Genomic DNA, 22,955 nt, shown 5'->3' on the forward strand with positions numbered 1-22,955 from the left:
AATGGAAAATAATCTGCAAGTAACGCATTAAGCAGATAATGTCGCTTGCCAAGGAATACATGCTCCTGAAAGAACAACCTAAATTTGAAAACAAAACGTGAATATTTATAAAACTTTATGTAAAAGTTGGACAATGAATCCAAGATAAACCCCAAATACATTAACTATTGCACATTTTGAGCTTTCACACAGTGATATCACTAAGGGGTCAGCATTTTTTTGCCCTAAAGTGCACATGCTTTTAATTGTTCATGAAAAATTTGTTTGTAGTTAAGTTGATTTGCCTTTAACGTTCAGGTTGGCGTAGTGTTATCGTTCCTTGCCTTCCACCCCAAAGACTAGTGCTGGGTGAATAGTGAAATTTTGGTTTTGTCACTGTTTTTTCACACTAAGATGGCCGCTGGATGACGTCAATGCATGAGGTCTATTGCGCATGGTGCGTGTACACCATGTACATGGTGTTACTGCAAACCATGATTATTTCAAATCTGGCGTACAATTCTGAATTAGTTTTTCTTTAAAAAAAAATAATTAAAAAAATATATGGATTCTTCCACATTTCCAGAAGTTCTTGTTTTAAAGATTTTTCAGTGTGTGCGTTGGTTGAGTGTCCGTGTCCATTTTGTGTTTAAATTATTTAAAACAATTATCCAATGACAAGGATCTATGTAGAAGTTTTACAAAACAAATATTGAATGCATTCTGCTGGTGCATTGTTACAAAATTAAATACTCTGTGAAATCGAACTTGTCCATTTTACCTTGTGACTATATTCTGCGACAATGCGGTAATAATGACCCATGACTTGTACATATGAGATTGAGTCAAATTCTTTATTGAAGCAAAGAATCGATTGAACTTTCCACGCCTTGTTTCCTGAAATACAAACAAATTCAAACAGATGATTTTTGTACCAATCTTTAGTTATTTCTTCACTATCGAGGGATTATCATATTTATATATACATATAAAAATGAACAAGTCAAGCTCCCAATTCAATTTGTGTAATCATAATGCTAAAGGGCGATTCCATGGTTAGTCGCATGACACTTTTCTGTGTCATTTCTTGATCTTGGTGCTAGTAGTTCTATGTGAGATATTCTTACCACTAAGTTTACAGACTGATTTGTACTTGACACCCAAGGCTTTGAAGTGATGATAATAGAAATGTTGTGGGCTTTGTGCTCTGGATGTTTTAACGTTTTAAAAAGCGGTCAGGCACATTACACAAAAAGGACATGGACAAAATTCACTAGTCAAAAATCAAAAGTTTCTTCTGACTAAAAAACTTAGGAAAGTTTGACTACATGCAACACGCAACTCTTGTACATGAGTATCCAACAGGATACTTATAAATGGTCAGCAACTTGAACTTTTAGGTTTACGTGGCAAAACCATGGTCAGTCGCATTACAGTTTTCCAGTCAATTTAGCCAAGCCTACATGGAGCCCAAGCTGAGTTCTTATTATTGGCAAAGTTGGGTTTATTCCTTCCTTGTCAACAACTAAAAATCAATTGATTTGTTGGTGTCATGTCCATGTTTCCTTGGAATTGTCCTAAAACATCTTTGTCAGTGACAAGAATTCTGGTGTACAATTCACTAAATGCTTCTCATACAGTTCTGCTACTGACTCCAACCAAACCAGGAATGTAATAGGCTGTTGGAAAAATCCCCTGTTCTATGAGCACGAAGCCTGAAAGCTGGGGAGCGTGAAAAGCTTCCGAGTGCGAAGCCTGCTTGCATATATTTATCTTTGGTTTGAAAGCCCTACTCTATAATCTGGAGTGTTCCATTTGGTTTTATCTCCATTTTCTTAGTTATTAATTATATATATATATATTTTTAAGTAAACAAATTAAAATAAATTGTTTTGGTGGTGGGTTCAATAAACAGATTTCCGGTTAAAAAAACAGAGAAATCACATCCCTGAACCAATCGCAGACTTCAAGGCTCCTACTTGGCAGAATGAGCCAAAGGTACATGTAAATACGACCATGTCACACCACTCCTCCATCAACTTCACTGGCTCCCAGTCCATCAGCGTATTGTTTTTCAAGATCATCACCATTGTACATAAATGTCTTCACAATACCGCTCCTACATATCTCACCAGTCTTATCAAGATTTATCAGCCCGGACGACCTGGACTTCGCTTAGGTTGACAGTACACTCTTGGCAGTTCCAAAGGTGCATTCCGCTGCTGGGGATCGTGCTTTTTGCGCACATGCTCCGCGCCTTTGGAACCGTCTCCCTCATCGAATCACCGCGGAGTCACTTGCAGTTTTCAAGAAACATCTCAAAACTTTCCTGTTCAATGATTGATTGCTTTGGCTGTTTTCCCATTATCAGTGCCATTATTTATTTGCTTCTTGTTTAGTTTCTTGTAAAGCTCTGTGGTACCTCGTGTAAGAGTGATCTCTAAATGCCTAATATTATTATTATTATTATCATTATTATCTACATTGGTTTAAGCATAACTGCATTAACGACTTACCTTTTACCAGTCTTGGGTCGACCTGAAGCTGTTTTTGGTCTTCTGCTTGACGTTGATTTGACTTGATTGAATCTAGTAGAACCTTCAGCTGTGTACGCCATGTACACATTGGACAGGTCAGGCTCACCGTATTCTTTGTTCTTGTCTTTGTCTGGGATGGGTGTCTGTTTACGCATGTTATTCCCGGTGTACGCCACACATTTCTGTATAAGAAACAAATTAAAACCCCACTAGAGTGAATCGAATACATGGAGTCGACTAATCTACAAAAGAGAACTTTGAGTAGCTCAAATATTAACCGCCAAAAATAATAAAATAATATAATAGTGGCTTCTGTTTTTCCAAGCGCTTCAGTAAACTTTACCATTGAATTCTCAACCATTTGTTTTTAGGAACAGCCGAGAATGAATCGATAATACTTTTTGCTTCTTGAAGAAATTCCTCTTCGGCAGCTTAGTTTCTTCAAGAAGCTAAACTCTTGAAGGTGAATTAAAGGCAGAGTCACACTGCAGCAATAACAATCACGAAGCAAAGACAACGCATTCTATTGGTTGAATTGCTCCATGCAGAAAACGCACACACTCATTAAAACAATAGAATGTGTTCTCTTGACGTCGTGATCGTTATTGTTTTCGTTATCGATGCAGTGTGACTCGTCCTTTAGTCTCTTTTACAACAATCTGCTGCCATTGATTAAAGGAACATGTTGCCTTGGATCGGATGAGTTGGTTTATAAAAAGCGCTTGAAACCGTTTGTTTCAAATGCATATGGTTAGAAAGATGTTTTAAAAGTAGAATATAATGATCCACACAAGTATCACTCAAAACTGTACGGTTTTCTTTATACACGCAAACTACATGCAGCACGGTCAGCCATTTATGGGAGTCAAAAATTTGACTCCCATATAAATGGCCGAACGTGTTATTGGACGAGGTAAAAAGGAAAAAAAAAAACGCAATTTCAAGGCATATTTGTGTAGATCATTGTATTCTACTTTTACTACATCTTTCCAACGATATGCATTTTATAACAAACGGTTACAACACACTTTTAAAAGACCAACTCGACCGATCCAAGCCAACGTGTTCCTTTAAGTAATAATGAAAGTTATACAAACCAGTTGCCATTCTCCGATATCTTCATTCCAATGAACATACTGTTCAATCATCTGCTGGAATTCTACTGGGATAAAGCTGTCAATTATCAGCATCTGTAAGCGCAATTCTCGACTAAGCTGACGAATGTTCTCCAGCAGTCCCTCCATCTCCCTTTGATGCTCCTGCTGCATATCTGCCACCTTTGGACAAGGACATGTAAAATTGAGTAGACACAATTTGTTTGACATGGTACAGTTGCTGACTGCGTAACAGCTCAGTTTAAAGCCATTGGACCCTTTCGGTTCAGAACAAAAATAAAAGTTCACAGATTTACAAACAACTTTCAGGGTTTATAGAAGGCAATGGTGAAAGTCTTCTCTTGAAATATTATTCCATGAAATGCTTTACTTTTTGAGAAAACAGCAAAACAATATAAATTCTCGTTAACCAGAATGACGGATTTATTTGAAACACATGTCATGACACGGCGAAACGCGCGGAAACATGGGTGGGTTTTTCCATTGTTTTCTCCCGACTCCGATGACCGATTGAGCCTAAATTTTCACAGGTTTGTTATTTGGTATAGAAGTTGTGGTACACAAAGTGTGGGCCTTGGACATCACTGTTTACCGAAAGGGTCCAATGGCTTTAAAGGCAGTGGACACTATTGGTAATTACTCAAAATAATTATTGGCATAAAACCTTACTCGGTAAATAGTAATGGGGAGAGGTTGATTGTATAAAACATTGTGCGAAACGGCTCCCTCTGAAGTGACGAAGTTTTGGAGAAAGAAGTTTAGAACTTGAGATCTCAAAATCAAGCATCTGAAAGCACACAACTTCGTGTGACAAGGGTGTTTTTTTCTTTCATTATTATCTCGCAAGTTCAATGACCGATCGCGCTCAAATTTTCACAGGTTTGTTATTTTATGCATATGTTGAGATACACCAAGTGAGAAGACTAGTCTTTGACAATTACCAATAGTGTTCACTGGCTTTAAAGTACACAAGAGTTAACAAACTTTGGCCCTTTTAGAAACCACGGCTTCGCCTCCGTCCTCTCGTCTGAAGCTCTGAGCGCGTACGCAAAGCGCAATTGTCAAAACAACGCGGGGCTTAGCTAGCCTGAGCCAAAGCCAAAGCCATGGTTTCGAAAAGGGTAATAGAAGCTTTATTACTGCTATTACCTCACTCTTGGCGCTCATGAGCATACTCCAGACTTTCTTTAGTTTCTTAGTCTTGCCAGTAGCTTCTTCTTGAAGATTACCAAACTTCTCTTCAATGTCAACCCTTTCTGCTTCTTTCTCAGCCAGTTCTTGCCTCAAGCTTTCCTGTTTCCTGCTTCGTTCCTCCAGTTCTCTGGCAGACTCTTCTAGCAGACGTTCCTGCTCCTCAGACTTCTTCAGAAGATCGACCCCTCCAACTATCACTTTCTTTTCCACAGCTTGAAGTTTCTCTTTGAGAATATCATGATCATGTCTGAAATATAAAGTAGAACAGTAAATGCTTAGCAAAGACCAGTCTTCTCACTTGGTATATCTCAACATACATGACATATGCAATTGCAAAAAATAAAAAACCAGTGAAAATTTTAACTCAATTGGTCGTCGAAGTTACGAGAGAATAATGAAGAAAAAACAACCTTGTCACACAAGTTGTGTGCTTTCAGATGACTTGAATTTGAGACCTCAGCTGAGGGTTTACAAGGTGCTACGGTGCAATATGCAGCCAATCAAACCAGGAACACCAGGGCGACCCCCTTCTCTTTTCGATAAGAGCACTGGGTTCTTTTACATGCGTTACGCAACACATGGGACCAATGGCTTTACGTCCCATCCGAAGGACGAAGCAATGGTTAAGTGTCTTGCTTAAGGACACAAGTGTCACGGCTGGGGGAATCGAACCCACACTCTGCTGATCAGAAACACCAGAGTTTGAATTCGGTGCTCTTAACCGCTCGGCCACGACATAATGATGATAAGCAACTTGTGCCAGTGTTTTTTGCTGTAAACAAGCAATTCACAGAACAGGAACAATAAGAAAAACCTTTAACGCCATGTCCTTTGGATGCACCCTGCACATCAATGTCAACCCGATCAATACAATGGTGACTCCAGGACTGATCTGACATGTACATTGTTGTACTGACATTTGCATCAACTGAAACTTTCCTGGGTTCTTCCTCAGACCTCTTTCTATGTCTTGTTCAATAGGGACCGTTGAAAATGAAATCATGATGAAGGAACACTGTGTGTCAATATGGAAAGGTTTGCGGTAACACCATGTAATGACCATCTCTAATGAGTTGGGGTGGTTCTAAAAAAAAACTGTTGACTTCAACTCGACGTTCCGATCAGTATTCTCTGATCGTCTTCATTGTGTGTCTAGTGTGCCTTAACTATATTGACTGAACCACTCCTATACATGTGTAATTGGTAATGGATGGTTTGTTGCCTTTGAGGAATGAACTTGAATGGACTGGACATTACAGATATCTCTAATGAAAACAAACGGGTGACGGGTCTTTTCATTCAACTGCGTAACACATCTGGAACTCTCTACCACTTAATCTTAGATCTTGTCTTTGTACCACAACATTCAAATCTCTTCTCAAAACATATCTTATGCCACAGGTTTTGTTTTCTCCCATTTTGTTTTTGGTTTTATTGTGCCTTGAACACCCAGCAGGGTGGCTATGTGTCCATGTCATGGCCGAGCGGTTAAGAGCACCAGATTCAAGCTCTGGTGTTTGCTCAGCAGAGTGTGGGTTCCAATCCCGGTCGTGACACTTGCTACGTAAAATTGGGGAGGTAGTGCTTTCTGCTCTTCTGGCCAGGCTTCAGACTGATGATACCCAAGCCTGCATCCATATGGACTGCGAAAGGGGTAACCCTGTTTCAGCCCTAGGAGTAGATGGCAACGGCCTCTGGAATAAAATTGTAGCCCACTCCTTGAAGTGGCCTTCAGGCCTTGTGTGTCTGGCGACTTGCATAAAAATAATAAAAATAATTCACTAGTTTTTTTAAATTATAATTATTAAACTGGGGACACTTACTGAGCTTTGCGAAGGTCGCCCTCTCTACGTTCCAACTCCGTCTGAACTTTATTTCTTTCTTCTTCTTCCATATCTTTAGTTTCCTCCAGAGCACGTCTCTCTTCATCAATACGTTGTTGCATTGCAGCCATTTTCTCTGGTGATAAGTTCTTCTTTCCTTTATATAACATGAATCAAAATAGTAGAATGATTACTTAAAGGTACTGGACACTATTGGTTATTACTCAGAATAATTATTTGCATAACAAATTACTTGGTAACGAGCAATGGAGAGCTGTTCATAGTATAAAACATTGTGCTCTGAAGTAACGTAGTTTTTTGAGAAAGAAGAAATTTCTCAATAAAATATTTGAATGGGAGCCTTTTGGGACGCTTGGTGGCAGCAGACTTCCCAGGTAAAATCCATTGTTCTTGGTAATGTGCGCTGGACACTATTGGTAATTACTCAAAATAATTGTTAGCATAAAAACTTACTTGGTAATGAGCAATGGGGAGCTGTTGATAGTATACAATGTTGTGAGAAGCGGCTCCCTCTGAAGTAATGTAGTTTTTTTTAGAAAGAAGTAATTTCTCATTAAAATATTTGAATTACCCAAAACAAAACCCCTCAGCAAGTAATATTTTAAGGGAAGCTTGCAACTATCATTATCTTCAAACCGTGTAAGTTTAATAAAAATCTGTAGACATTGTGTTTTACGAACAAAAATTAAAAGTTCACAGATTTACAAATAACTTACAGGGTTTACAGAAGGTAATGGTGAAAGACTTCCCTTGAAATATTATTCCATGAAATGCTTTACTTTTCGAGAAAAAATTAAAACAATTATCAATTCTCGATATCGAGAACAACGACTCTGATGACCGATTGAGCATAAATTTTGACAGGTTTGTTATTTTATATATAAGTTGTGATACACGAAGTGTGGGCCTTTGGACAATACTGTTTACCGATGTTGTGCGATTGCTTTAAAAAGAAATGAGCTACATTTTGTACAATGTGTTTGTAACTGAATTGAGACTTTTGTAGCTAAGCTAACCTTTCTTTCTCTTGGTTCGTTTTGTGCCATCGTTTGGACCATCTTCCTCTGAACCAGACTCTTCTTCAGATCCACTACCACTATCACTATCACCTCCTTCACCTAGTCAACAGAAAAACACAAACATTTCTTATTTCAAACAAACAGTTCAAACAATTATAGGTTACTACGAAATCTGACAAGAAAAAGCATAAACAGTGTGTTGACAAGCTGGGTGGTGATGCAGCGGTACAGCGATGCATTCCACAGTGTGTATCAACCAAAATAATAATAATAATAGAGGCTTCTTACGTATACATAAAGACCCCTTGCAATACGATCACGTACCTATCCTGGGTGTCATTTGGGTGTCAAAATCATATACAAACATGCACAAAAGAGAGTTGACGCCCAAAATTACGCGCACGTGTTCGGAGGCGCGTTGTCTTATGTTAGAAATGAATACTTCCCCTTGCATAACGCGAAATGCTACATGTACACTGAGGTCTTGCGCACGCTTTTACGCACAGAGAACAGCCGTTGTCCAATGATCTGCCTCCTTTTTGAGAGTGTGACGTCATATGCAATGGGTCTATAGGTCGCATTCATCACTCAGTGATGCTGAGGGTGCTTTAACATTCAGTAAATAATGCAAGATATGTGGGACTACGTTTGAAGTATGAGACCTACTCCATCTACATAGCACCATGTAATGGTTAACAAGGTGATGTTGCACAGTATACTGCCGATCTAGCCAGGAACACCAGGGTGAACCCCTTCTCTTTTTGTTCAGTGCACTAGGTTCTTTTACATGCGTAATACAACACACAGGACCAACGGCTTTATGTCCCATCTAAAGGATGAATCATCGCGGTAAAGTGTCTTGCTTAAGGACACAATTGTCAAGACTGGGACCCCGACCCACACTCTGCTGATCAGAAACACCAGAGCTTGAGTTCGGTGCTCTTAACCGCTCGGCCATGACACGCTAATATCTTCAGCAACCAGAAGGGTATCATTGATCTCCATTAATAAGGACTGGATGTCAAGTCCAGTGCATTGTACACAATCAATGATCAATGGTGCGGCACACAGTGTATTAGCTCTAGGGGATTTACAAACGAATACAAGCATGTGGAATGGACATGCTCACGCTAACATAAGCCGTGAACATAAAGTCTACTAAATAAAAGTTTGTTACATTGGGTGATCCCTTTCTTAAAATGAAGGAGTTTGCTGAACAAAAAACACATGTAGAGGAATCGTTTCCATTGAAGATATCGATATGAGATTACAATCTTACAGTGATCAAACAAGGCCCAATTTCATAAACCGCAACAAAATTATGCTTAACAGAACAAGTTACCAGCCAAAATACCATCTGACATGTACTGTCTGTGGCTGGTATCTTGCCTAATTTAGCTTAGCAGACATTTTTTAAGCAGTATATTCTGCTTACCCACCTGTAGGAAATTGGGCCCTGATCCGACAGGAAGATAGAAGACTGTTAGACAGATTCAAATTCAAAGTATTTTGTCAGAGGTTAAAAATATAGTAACATTGAAATTAACAAGAAAAGTAACCAAACTTACCACGATCTAGTCTTTTTTTGAGTTCTTCAATCTCCTTTTGAAACTGTCTCAACAATGCATCTTTTGGGTCTTCATTGATCTTAGCATTGTTTTTGATGTTCTTAGCTCTATTTGCATAGCGCAGTGTACTGATGGTTTCATCATAGTTATATTCTGCAGGCCCAATATTGGCACACTGTGGAAGACAGTAAAAATGCTATTTTTAAATGCACCTTTTTACAAATTTAAAAGTGTTGCGCTGCGATGCAATATGCAGCCATTGAGACCAGGGGTGAATTTCACCAAGGTAGTCCTAACTTAGGACTAGTCCTAGGCAATGCTAAGAGATAGGACCAGTCCTAAGTTAGGATGAGTTACTGGTCCTAACTTAGGACCAGTCCTATCTCTTAGCATTGCCTAGGACTAGTCCTAACTTAGGACTACCTTGGTGAAATCCACCCCTGGAACATGGAGGCCCAATATTGGCACACTGTGGAAGACAAATCAAGTTTCAAAGAGTATTTTTAAATTATAAATATACTATTTTTAAATTCACCTTTTTTTTACAGATTTAAAAGTGTTGCGCTGAGGTGCAATATGGAGCCATTGAGACTGGGAACATTGAGACCCAATTGAGCACACTATGGAAGACAAATCACCTTTCAAAAAAGTATTTTTAAATATACTGTTTTTAAATGCACCTTTTTTACCAGATTTATAAGTGTGGTGCTGTGGTGCAATATGCTGCCAACCCAACCAGGAACACCAGTGTGAACCCCTTCTCTTTTCCATAAGTGCACTGGGTTCTTTTACTTGCATGACACAACACACATGACCAACGGCTGAATGTCCCATCTGAAGGATGCAGCAATTATGACCAACAAAGTTTGAGCATCAGGCCTAATGCTCAGGGTACGATTTCATGGCTCTGCTAACTGCAAGCAAAGAAGCAGCGCTTAGGGAAGCAGGGAATTCTGCGCCTATAGACCGTATTGAATATGACGTCACCGTTCAAATATCTGCCCAACAACATGGCGTCTGTGAGCGTGTGCGTGTATGTGTGCGTGCTTGTGCCGTAGAAACCAAACCGTGAACGCTGCGTGCTTGTTTGATGTACGCGTTTAGGCACGTATACGGTTTGCCCTACAAGATGGCGACTTTCATAGCAGAAAAGGGTTATTCAATACGGCCTATAGCAAACGCAGTGGGATATTTTTGTTTGTGTGCATGCATACTCCACGTTACTAGGCACTCTACGCTTAAACAGGTAGCACAGAAATTTGGCGCTTGCATGTAAGCGATGAATCATGATCAGGGCCCAACTTCATAGCGCTGCTTAACGGTAAGCAAATTTTCGTGCTTACTGTAGCAGCAAAAATTTGCTAAGGTGCAAGCATATTTCACACGTTAGCAGAAAAATTGGGCGACCACATTGCGCGTTTACCACGGATTTGCATTGTGACGCCATAGCACCGAAAGGTTAGCACGCCTTTTCGTGTGCTTACCGATAGCAGCGCTATGAAATGAAAATTGCACAGTAAGCACAGAACCGGCCACTAAGCAGCAGTATGAAATTGGCCCCAGAAGCGCAGAATTCGGTAGTAAATAGAGTTACTAAATTTGGCCCTGATTGTATCAGTCTTGATCAGGGTCCAATTTCATAGAGCTGCTAAGCACAAAAATTTGCTTAACATGAAATTTCTTCCTAGATAAAAACCTGACTACCAACCAAATTTCCACCTGATTTTCAGGATATAAGCAAACAACAGCTGCATACCAGTAACAAGCAATATGCAACATATGGAAATTTGGTTGATAATCCTGTTTTTATCACGGAAGAAACTTCATGCTAAGCAAATTTTTGTGTTTAGCAGCTCTATGAAATTGGGCCCTGGTCTTTGCAAACAACACTTACCATAACAGTCTTAGCATTACCACCTAATGAGTCCTGCAGCAGTCTTGTTAGCTTGGAGTTTCTGTACGGTATGTGTGTGCTTTTACCATCTACCAGCGATGAGATAACATTGCCCAACGTTGATAAAGATAAATTAATCTTGGTTGCTTCTTTCAATCGTTGACCTGTGGCTCCTGTCTTTGATTGTCTTTCTGATCCCTAAAAACATACAGAATTAACAAACAAAAAATGTATAGTTGTTAATAGTATTAATAATTGTAACCAGTTTTTATATAGCGCTTTTCACACCCGAGGGGTGTCTCAAAGCGCTTCCGACATTGTTACCCCTGGTCACTGGGCCTTACTTCATTCCTTAAACCATCTCAGCTCCCTGGGGAGTATACAGCCTGTGCGCACTATATGCGCTACATGGCTAAACCAATCACAAGAACCATCTCTGCCCTCACAGGTACCCATTTACCCCTGGGTGGAGAGAAGCATGTAGTTAAAGGAACACGTTGCCTTGGATCAGTCGAGTTGGTCTTTGAAAAGCATTTGTAACCGTTTGTTATAAAATGCATATGGCTAGAAAGATGTTTTAAAAGTAGAATACAATGATCCATACACATTTGCCTCGAAACGGTCGGCCATTTATGGGAGTCAAAAGTTTGACTCCCATAAATGGCCGACCGTGTTTGTCAACGAGGTAAAAGGAAAACCACGCAATTTCGAGTGATACTTGTGTGGATCATTATATTCTACTTTTAAAATATCTTTCTAATCATATGCATTTTATAACAAACGGTTACGGACGCTTTTCAAAGACTAACTCGACCGATCCAAGGCAACGTGTTCCTTTAAGTGTCTTGCTCAGGGACAAAAGTGTCACGACCGGGATTCAAACCCACACTCTGCTGAACAGAAGCGTCATGACACCCCTAAAACGACACCCCTAAAACGACACCCCTAAAACAAAGGATCTAAATAAATAGCCTCTACCCGAGTTTTATTCCTATGATTTTTTTCACCGAACTCGGTAAAGTACGGAGTATACAGTGCTAACACACATCGGTGTATATGAGTAAAACCAAAATGAATATGTATGTCACCAAACGTAATCAAAATTATAAAATTATTTAGTGTCTCACTAAACCAAATACACAAATTGATCACTGATTTACATGTTGTGTCACATACTAGTCGATTTGTTAATAATGTTAGCTACTGTTTATAACTTTCACTGCTAATATTATGAAACGCCACAAAACATTTTATCATTTGAGGGCAATAACGAAATAAATGTTTTGTTGAATTTAATTGAATTGAAAGAAATTAAAATGTTAATGTCTTCAAAATTGTTGACTATATACAATGTACATACATTCACCTATAAAAACCCCAAGATCTGTTAAGAATTATAAAGCCATGCAAATTATTTACACTACCAAAATTAAAATGAACTCACAGCAAGATCCACCATGTGTAATTTTCCCGCTCGTACATGCTGCTCCTTGTCAACACCAATGTCACTCCTTTCTACTGTGATGCTGAAGATTGCATGAGATCGGGAACTGTGCTCATTCATATTGGTAGATCCAACAGAACCTGTTTAGTATAGACATCGATAGAAATAGTCATCAACAAAGTCTTGTTTTGTTGTTTGGTTTATCTAAAAGGGTTTTGGTACCTTTTGTTAATCAAGTTTTTTGCCATGACATGAATCCCTAATGAATGAACTGTGAATGAAGATACGGTATGCATAAACATTTTAAGCCATATTTTCTGCTTAAAGGCAGTGGACACTATTGGTAATTACTCAAAATAATTTTTTGGCATAAAACCTTTCTTGGTGACGAGTAATGGGGAGAGGTTGATGGTACAAAACATTGAGAGAAACGGCTCCCTCTGAAGGGCCATAGTTTTCGAGAAAGAAGAAATTTTCCACGAATTTGATTTTGAGACCTCAGATTTAGAACTTGAGGTCTCGAAATCAACCATCTAAACGCACACAACTTCGTGTGACAAGGGTATTTTTTTCTTTCATTATCATCTCGCAAGTTTGAAAAACCGATTGAGCTCAAATTTTCACAGGTTTGTTATTTTATGCATATGTTGAGATACACCAACTGTGAGGGCTAGTCTTTGACAATTACCAATAGTGTCCACTGCCTTTAAACAGCTACTTGAGTGGAATGTTTTTAACGGAAATGCTATTTTAACTTGTTTATAATACGTTTGTTCACTGTTTAAACATGTACACTTCTGATTTTCTTTCGAAATTATCAATTAAAAAATCAGGCCCCAACCTGAAGGTTTTGAAAAACTAAAAACACTTCTGCCGTTGCCGGCGCGCGTCATAATGACAATACTTTGACGTCATGTGTGGGAGTTTTCTTTGTTATACCTCCACGCTGCAACAAAGCAGGTTGGCCCGCATCCGCTGGCCTACCACGCAAGACGTGGCAGAGCGCCGTGTTGAAACTGCTTGAAGTCATTGCAAGGGATGCGACGGACAGGGTGTAGTGGAGGAGAGAGCCATAGGGAGAAAGCAGGCCAACCCAGAACAGACTAGACAACAGCATTAAAGACAGTGGACACTATTGGTAATTGTCAAAGATCAGTCTTCTCACACGTTGTATATCAACATATGCATAAAATAACAAACCTGCGAAAATTTCAACTCAATCGGTCATCGAAGTTGCGAGATAAGAATGAAAAAAAAAACACCCTTGTCACACAAGTTGTGTACTTTCTGATGCTTGATTTCGAGACCTCAAGTTATCAATCTGAGGGCTCGAAATCAAATTCATGGAAAGTTAATTCTTTCTCGCAAACTACGTTACTTCAGAGGGAGCCGCTTCTCACAATATTTTATACTATCAACCTCCCCCCCATTACTCGTTACCGAATTAGTTTTTATGCTAAAAATTATTTTGAGTAATTACCAATAGTGTCCACTGCCTTTAAAACGGACATAATGTCAGTACTTACGGTGGCTATTTCCAAGCGTCATAATTCGATCCATGTCATCTGCATTATTTACAACAAAGGCAGACAGATCTTTGACATAAACTCCAATATCTGGACGCTCTTTCACCTTACAAGGAAAAGAACAAAGATAAAATTAAAACCACACATATATGACATGAAAAATGCATCGGTTCTCATGTAATGAAGTATTTTAGTATTTTATAACAGAAGAAATTTTATGAAATCGTAATATTGTCCATTGTGCAATGAGACACAGCTAATGATAGGAGTATCAAATGTCACAGAGAAAAAACACAGTAAAAAGGCCAATCAACTTATTGCATGGCCCCATGACACAGTTTGGAAACCTGGCATTATGACTGAAGCTTGCACTTCAGCAATAATGGCACCCTAATAAAACATTCATAAATACCTCAGACAGTTTCGCTATTCCTATTGGTGGAGAGCGCGTCACGTGGGGGTGTTTAAACGGTTGATAATAACCAGCTAGAGCTCTGTTTATAACCTGTTATTTTTGGATACTACGCGCTACGTTTCTCGTTACGGGCGATGCGGGCGCTGTCGGTGAGTTTGCTGCGCTGTGTGAAAGGAAAAAGAGAAACGTCTTGCACCAAGACTACGCGTACGAACGGATCTGAAAACTGTCATTGTACAGAGCTCAAGCACGTCGGAAACAGGTAAGTTTTACAGAGTTTCTTACTTTATTACGCCTTTTAACCAAAAAGGCATTTATGAATGGGAAAAAAAAGAGTAGTGACTTGTTCTTAAACTGCTGCCCTGCGATACGCGATAAAGGCCCGCGCCGCATACAGCAACGACCCTGCCCGTTTTAAACGGCCGTTTAAGAACTCGTCGCTACCCTTTTATTCCCTTATTTATGAATATTTGTTCTGAAGCCGTCCCTAGTATGATGACATGTGCCATACCAACCTCTAATCTTGCAGACAGATCTTTACCAAGCAGGTCTTTCACCTCTTCATTGTAAATTTCCAAGTACGAAACTCGAACTAAAAATCTGTGAAAAAAATAAAAATTAATCAACATTTATTTTTATGTCAACTGATAAAATATAAACAGTGCTTTAAACGTTTAAAAAAACAGAGTTCAAAATTGTCCTAATACTGTAATATGGCAAAGACAACTTTTGTTTATCAATATATATTTGGTTTGTGGTCATACCATGGTGTGTATCTACTTGCCAGGTAGATTATGTTCTTTTGAGAACTTGTCTTGCTTCATATTCTACTGCCGCAGAGTAGACTTTTGAAATTCAGGAGACTTCTAAGTTCTGAAAAGAATTGTCCTGATTTTTAGCTAAACAACCCGGGAGGACGGTGGAAAATCAGCCAGGGGTCGATTTCACAAAGAGTTAGGACTAGTCCTAACTTAGGACTAATCCTAGGAGATAAACAAAACGTGTGGCTAGTCTTAACTCTTTTGTGAGATCCACCCCAGGACTACTACTTTTGCTTTAGTGGATCAAGGGGGCTTCTTGTTATTAACCTCTTTATCGCGGAGTGAAATCTTTAAAATTAGTCTCAACGTTTCAACTAGCTTACTCTAGTTAAGTCATCGTCAGGAGACTGTTTTAACCGGTTAGTACACTACTTTTAGCCGAAGACATGGCTGGGAGTTCATGCAGGTGATTGATACATAGTATCACTCCGGTGGGAGACTTTTGAGACTCTGGTGACAGCAGACATAACGGTCCTTGTTAGCGGCTCTGAGTGTGCGAGCACATGCTCAGTAATGTGCGTGTAGGTCTTAGCACAAGCACTCTTTGCGAGAACTGTAATAAAGGACCATCAGAAAAGATACTTACCTCACACTGTCTCCTGCCTTTGCAATCTGACCAAATATATGAGCAAATGAGTTGGGTATGATGCCTCTTAACTCTGGCTGTGAGCGTACACCTTCCATAGTAAAGGTTTTACCAGTCCCTGTTTGTCCATATGCAAATATAGTACCTGTATACAGACAATAGTTGCAAAATATTTAGTATATAAACCCTTTATTTTGTACATAAGGGCGAGACTCAAACCCTCACTCTGCTGAACAGAAACACCAGAGCTTGAGTTTGGTGCTCTTATCGGCTCGGCTCAGCACCCTACAGTAAGCACGATATATACTCAGTACTTTCACAAGCTCTGTAAACAAAATCCACAGGCTTATTACCTGATTACTCAAGTGGGATTATGATGTACACGCCACTAATGGGGACAGTGATATATAGACAGCAAAACAAGTAACGCGGCTGTTGTAAAAGCACCTATAATTCTAAACTCGTTATAAATTCATATTCTAAAAATGGAAATATCAGGAGACGGGAAAACTTTATTACAGTGATTTTGACACCTTGTTTGTTACAATCGGCCGAGTATTGTTGTCGCGGTATGTACTTACAGGTGAAAAGTGCCCACTTCCATTGTTGCAGTAAATCCTATTGACATGATTAAACTCTCCTCTGATTCAGTGTGAAGCTAATAGCGGGAATTTTGAAAAGCTGTTCTTGTCAATAGGAGTTACTGCAACAATGGATATGGGCACTTTTCACCTGTAAGCACTTCCCGCGACAACAATACTCGACCAATTGTAACAAACGAGGTGTCAAAATCACCGCAATTAAATTTTTCCGTCTCCGTCTCCTGGTGTTTTTAAAATACGAGTTACATGTTTAAAATTATAGGTGCTTTGACAACAGCCGCGTTACTTTTTGTTGCTGTCTTTAGTTGTACATGTACCTTACCATTATATCCTTCCATGACTGCATCTACAATAGATCTAGCTGTCTGATTGTAAAGATCTGTCTGCTTACTCCCAGGAGCAAACACTGTATCAAATGTAAACGACTTGGGTGGCTCACCACGAGGTGCTGAAGGATTCTTAACCTAAATCAAAACAAATCAAAAACCAGCTTCAATAAATGGATGTCGGACACTTCGTACCTTTGCCACTTCGTACCCTGGACACTTCGTACCTTCGGGACACTTCGTACCGTACCCAAATTGGTCACTTCGTACCGTGGGCGGGGTACGAAGTGACCATCAGATAAGTCACTTCGAACCGTCAGCCGAGTCACTTCGTACCTTCAGTAAAATTATAAAAGTATATAACTGAATACCTCATGAATTGTTATTAATGTCTAAAATGTGAAAGTCCTTGTCAGTGTACAGTTTAAAATATCATAATTTAATATTGTAACATTCGTGCGGATCAGCCATTCGTTCCAGTCAGCCATAGAGGGCGCCGCTCCGCTGGAAGTTTTTGAGGCCAGGTGTACATTACGTCATCCGATGTTTCCGGATATATAGGAAAAGATGGAATACCAGTTTTTAAGTTAAAAGTATTTATTTTTAAAACGTGTATTACTATGATTTTTGTTATGATTTATTTATTTGATATGGACTGTAAAGTGAAGTTCATTAAAAATAATGATTACTGTTAAAAATATTTGTGGAATATCCTTGGGGATGTGAAGTGTTTGGGTGTTTCTTGTAAGTTTTTTTAAGTTGTTCTTAAGTTACATGCTTTCAGTCGGTATTATGATTTATTTATTTGAAATATTGATTTATTAATTTGATATTAGAAATAATTTTTTTTTTTTAAATAAACTTAATCCAAAAGTGTTTCCTTTTTGTTTAAATAATGCACATAAGTAAAATTAAACTTGACCGACAAATTGAATTTTATCTCTTTTTGAATATGTGTGGCTCTGAGAAGAGCCGGTTTGTTTGTGGTATACACCGTTTAGATGGCCGTTTAGATTGCTGGACCGTTGAGATGGCTACACGCTGACAGGAGGGACGACGTCGTTATGCGGCCTGACTCATACTGGTCCCAGAGTGCAAAAACCCGACCTTGGAGTCTCTGATATTTCTGCCTCTGGTAACGACGCAGCTTGGACTCCTTTACCAGCCTAATCTGGATTGTGACGAGGGATGATTCTTGATGAAGTAGCTGGATTAACTTGTAAAAGTGCACTCCGTGGTTGCCTGCCTTCTGATTGATGCGATGATGCCAGCCTTCGACGTCGTCGTTGGTTCTGATACTCCGCATGAAGGCTGACCATGATGCGGGGTCCCACTGGTTGCTGGCCATCCAGGTTCGCTCGATGTAATCGCACAGCTGTACCAGTGCTGGTGCCTTGGTCTTCTCTTGTAGTTTCTCTGAAGGCAGGAACGAGAGTGCCATGAGTTTCTTGATGAAGGTGTGCACCCCGGCGTTGGACTTGAAGGGTACTACCAGACCCAGGGCTTGACACTGGCGCCAAACCGCTTGAGTCCAGTGGAATAGGCACCCCTTCACAGCTACATGTGGAAACACTCTGCGTACCGCGTACCAGACTGCCTTTTCGAAGTCGACGACTACCTCTGCCAGGTTCTGGCCCCCGGATGGCAGCTTCCGCTTGAAGGTCTTGAGTATTTTCTTGTAGTCTGCCTTCGTCCGGCTTCCCATAAAACAGTACGCTAGAGGGACCTGTTTCTGCTCACCAGAGTCACCCTTGGCGAATGCGTGAATAGTGAACAACTGATAGAACAGCCGCTTAACTATCTTAAACGTGCCGTCCAAATACCAGGTCTTCGCCCTGTCGAGAGCCGCCATCTGTTCTGAGGTTGCAAATATTACATGTCGGGACTCCCCGACATGAATATCATGTTGGAGAAACCCCTCTGGGACACTGTCCATTATGAGCTCGAAGTCTTGGTCTTGAGGTTCTTGGGGCCGCTGTCTTTGCCGGGCTCTGTTGGCAGCTCTTGTGAGATTGCTGGGTCTTTGGCAGTTAACGGGAGCATCGGCAGGCACCATCTTGGTGAGAACTCCTTCAACGACGTCGCTGGCTGGGCGGAAGACGTTGTCCTTGGCTGCCTTCTTTACTGCCACCTTGACAGCAACAGCAACATCTCCTACGGCAGGGTGATGGTGATGCTCGTTGCGACCAAACTTGAACCGATCACCATTCTGAAGGACAGACACGGGGCAACGCTGGGTCTTACTCCGCAAGCCACACACCCATGCAGAGAATGGAGAAGTGGGGTCCTTCTTCCATTTCATGGTGTATGTGTAGCCGTTGGAGTCAACCAGAATGTTTTTTCCCCGGACGGGATACCTCCAGTGGTGATCTTGAAGCTGGTAACAGGAACATCACCGAGTCCCTTGAGTTCTTCATGAAAAGTTGGGTCGGCAATCGTGGCTTCCTCTTGTTCCTGCAGGATTTCGAAATTGTCACTCAAGTTAAATGAAATTTCGTTATCCACAGCCATGATCTGGTCAGACTGCCGAGTATTCTCAGCCACTGGGGCATCAGAGGACTCGGAGTCATGAGTCATGAGTCGGAGTACCAGAGCATGGCTCACAGATCCAAGCAGGGCTCCACGAAACCGACATCAACTCAGCATAAGTCTCCCGAGAGACTCCAGTGTTGCAGGTTTGATGCTGCCACCGCTCACACCGCTCACATTGAAGTGCATGCTGGTTTGACCGAACATGTTTAACACATACAATGCACGGGAATCGGTGAGCCATCTTGATCTTGGTCTTGATTCTTGGTCTTGATTCTTGGCCTTGAAGCTTGTTCTTGATTCTTGATTCTTGATACTTGATCTTGAGTCGCCAATCTTGAAGTGACGTACTATGCCCAGGAGGGCCAATTTATAGCATGTATCATTACCTTGCTTCGGTGAACTTGCAGGCTCCGCATGGGACTTGGCGGCATGACAATGGGTTATTAGGTTCGTTATGTTTTGGCGGTGTTGTGTGTGTGGCGACATGACAATGACACGCGCTATTGGTTCTTTGATGTTTGCGGTATGCTGTTTTGCGGTGGTAATGGGTCATTAGCTGTTAATGTTTTGTTAACCACTGGTTTGCAAAAACCCCAACTCATCGATCACGAAGCGCATCATAATCAGTTGACAAGTAATTAAATAAAACACCATTTGGGTTTGATTCATTTTTATTTCATAGCCTACTCATCACTATCATTCAACATGTAAATAAATAAAACATTATTTGGATTCGTTTTTATTTCATACTCATCACGAAGCGCAACATAATCAGTGGATAAATAATGTAATTAAATAAAAAAACATTTGGGTTTGATTCATTTTTTACTTCATAGCCTACTCATCACTATCGGTCAACATGTAAACAAATAAAACACCATTTGAGTTTAATTCTTTAATTCACAGCTACATGTGGAAACCTGTAATATTATTATTAAGTAATTAATGCACAGCGCCCTCAATCGGTGCAATAAGTCTATTGGCGACACTAGCAATGTGACCCTTCAGTTGATGCAGAAATTCAGAAACTATGCAGAAATCCTAAAGGTACGAAGTGTCTCGTCTGAAGGTACGAAGTGTCTCGTGAGAAGGTACGAAGTGTCTCAAGGGAAGGTACGAAGTGTCTCAAGGGAAGGTACGAAGTGTCCAAGGTATGAAGTGTCCAAAGACACTTCGTACCTTCAAAAGGTACGAAGTGTCCAGGGTACGAAGTGGCAAAGGTACGAAGTGTCCCGACACCCAATAAATAAAAGGCACATTTGTATAAACAACAAACTACAAATGCAAGTGTACAAGCGCTACTTTCAATATGAATACATAGTATTTTCCCCAACGCTTTTAAAGACACTCAACACTATTGATAATTACTCAAATCAATTGCTAGCATTTAACAACATTGTTTATGACCAATGGAGAGCTGTTGAAAGTATAAAACATTGTGAGAAACAACTCCCTCTGAAGTAACACAGTTTTTGAGAATGAGGTAATTTCTCACTCAAATATTGAACATCTGAAAGTACACAAATTTGTGTTTTCCTTCATTAAGCCCGGTTCACAGTTCATGCGAATGCCAATGCGAAGCGAATCTTGACGTCACAAATTCGCAACGAACAGTTCGCAGCAGTTGCCCTCTGCTCTACTCCCTTGCGAATAATCGCTGCGAAAGGAGGGTGTGACGTCAAAATCGCATCAAATTTGCTTCGCATTCGCATTCGCATGAAGTATGAACCGGGCTTTATTCTCTTGCAACTTTGATGACCAATATTGAGCAAAAAAACTCACTCATTTGTTATATAATATTTTGGGATACACCTTTGAGAATACTGGTCTTTGACAATTACCAAACATGTCCAGTGCCTTTAAATGCAGCAGAAAACTGACTCTGAAAACTTGCAAGTCATTTGCCCAGTGCCAGTGGGAAGCTGCTTAAAGCCATTGGACCCTTTCGGTACAGGAAAAAAAAAAAAGTTCACAGATTTACAAATAACTTACAGGGTTTACAGAAGGTAGTGGTGAAATACTTCTCTTGAAATATTATTCCATGAAATGCTTTACTTTTTGAGAAAACAGTAAAACAATATCAATTCTCGTTAACGAGCATTACGGATTTATTTTAAACACATGTCATGACACGGCGAAACGCGCGGATACAAGGGTGGGTTTTCCCGTTATTTTCCTCCGACTCCGATGACCGATTAAGCCCAAATTTTCACAGGTTTGTTATTTGATATAGAAGTTGTGATACACGAAGTGTGGGCCTTGGACAATACTGTATACCGAAAGGGTCCAATGGCTTTGAGCTAGACATTCATATACATAAAATCTTCAAAAGTTTACAAAAAGTGCAGGAAAAAGTGAATATATAATATATCAAAGTGAACTTTGTCCTACCTGTAAAGTACCACGCATTTCATCCACATTGACAATTGATTTGAAGCCTTGACCCACTTCTTTGTCATTAAGAGGACGACATCGTACTACTACACGAACATTATCATCGGCTTTATTGTTACCCTGTAAAAGAAAAGAAAAAACAAGCATACAGTATACTGAAATTATTTTTAACTGCTCCATTAATTTTTCTTTTATTACTTTGTTTTAATTTTAATTTTTAGAAACAAATAACCAACAAATTGATGCGGAGTCCAAGGATGGAGTGGCGGGGACGTGAACGCTCTCTCCAGAAAACGATCAGCAGAGCATACTGACACTAATACAGATCGAAACATCGAGTTGAAACCACCCCATTCCAACTCATTTTTAGCATGTTTAGAGATAGTCATAATCATAATGGTGTTATGTACCGCAAACCTTTCCATATCAAATTAGTGTTCCTTCACTTAGCTTAGCACATGCTTAGTCAATGTCCTCTATAGTATCATGTCTATGTTTATGGTTTATTGATTTATTTTCATTTAAATAAAAAATTATTAGGCCTAGCCTACTCACTAGTTAGTACGTATCGTAGGGCCTACATAACTTTCCGTATGGCGCCACCAAAAAGTGATATCTCATTGAGGTAAATTAGATACTATATTATTTCCTATCGAATGAAAAAGTGGTGGCGCCATACGGAAACTTTTCCAAAATGAAATAAATTAGAATCTAATTTATTTTTTACTCCGGTAAAAAAAAATGAGATTCAGAATCAGATAGGCCTATCTTTTGCTTGTTGGGTCAGAGTAAAAAAATTGGTGGCAGGACACGGACATCTTTTCAAAACTATTCATAATCTTACCGGCATTTTGACGTCTTGTGTTGCTGTCTGAAAACGAAATACTGCTCCCTCCGTTGACAAGGCACCTAAACCATTCTAAACGTATCAAAATTGAGTGTATCCAATGGCAATTTGATAACCAATACAGCACCAAACACGACCGGTCATCGACCAATGACCAAAAATGTACAGTCGAATTACAGCAGTCTGCTGCCACCAAGCTGGTATATCACAGACTCTTTAGTAAAAAAACAGACTCGAGCTAATTCTAGCGTCCCCATGGTCAGATGCTTTCAACCGCTCAACTTAGTCTTAGCCCAAGACGTTAGTGATCGA

At 39.9% G+C, this 22,955-nt stretch overlaps 1 protein-coding gene and 1 pseudogene across 1 annotated transcript; both read right to left on the reverse strand.

Annotated features, from left to right (window-relative positions):
* Positions 1 to 115: 115 nt before the first annotated feature.
* Positions 116 to 22,808, reverse strand: LOC139936705 (kinesin-II 85 kDa subunit-like). The gene is made up of 15 exons (XM_071931582.1): positions 22,641 to 22,808; positions 21,794 to 21,916; positions 16,867 to 17,008; positions 15,943 to 16,087; positions 15,051 to 15,135; positions 14,121 to 14,226; positions 12,595 to 12,734; positions 11,151 to 11,348; positions 9,257 to 9,431; positions 7,686 to 7,787; positions 6,649 to 6,805; positions 4,781 to 5,072; positions 3,614 to 3,793; positions 2,496 to 2,698; positions 116 to 876 (listed from the first exon to the last, which is right to left on the reverse strand). Exons 1-15 carry the CDS (start codon positions 22,644 to 22,646, stop codon positions 834 to 836), a joined length of 2,097 nt encoding a protein of 698 aa, XP_071787683.1. The 5' UTR covers positions 22,647 to 22,808; the 3' UTR covers positions 116 to 833.
* LOC139935751 (uncharacterized) lies at positions 18,654 to 19,167 on the reverse strand (annotated as a pseudogene).
* Positions 22,809 to 22,955: the final 147 nt, after the last annotated feature.

Source organism: Asterias amurensis, chromosome 4 (assembly GCF_032118995.1).
Source record: "Asterias amurensis chromosome 4, ASM3211899v1".
Classification (NCBI taxonomy): domain Eukaryota; kingdom Metazoa; phylum Echinodermata; class Asteroidea; order Forcipulatida; family Asteriidae; genus Asterias; species Asterias amurensis.

What these genes read in the sequence shown, in the direction of transcription:
- LOC139936705 (XM_071931582.1), bottom strand. An exon ending in GTAATGCTAAGACTGTTATG is followed by an intron (nt 9,432 to 11,150) that starts GTAAGTGTTGTT and finishes TGTCTTCCACAG; the next exon opens with TGTGCCAATATTGGGCCTGC. An exon ending in TCATGAGCGCCAAGAGTGAG is followed by an intron (nt 3,794 to 4,780) that starts GTAATAGCAGTA and finishes CCTTGTCCAAAG; the next exon opens with GTGGCAGATATGCAGCAGGA.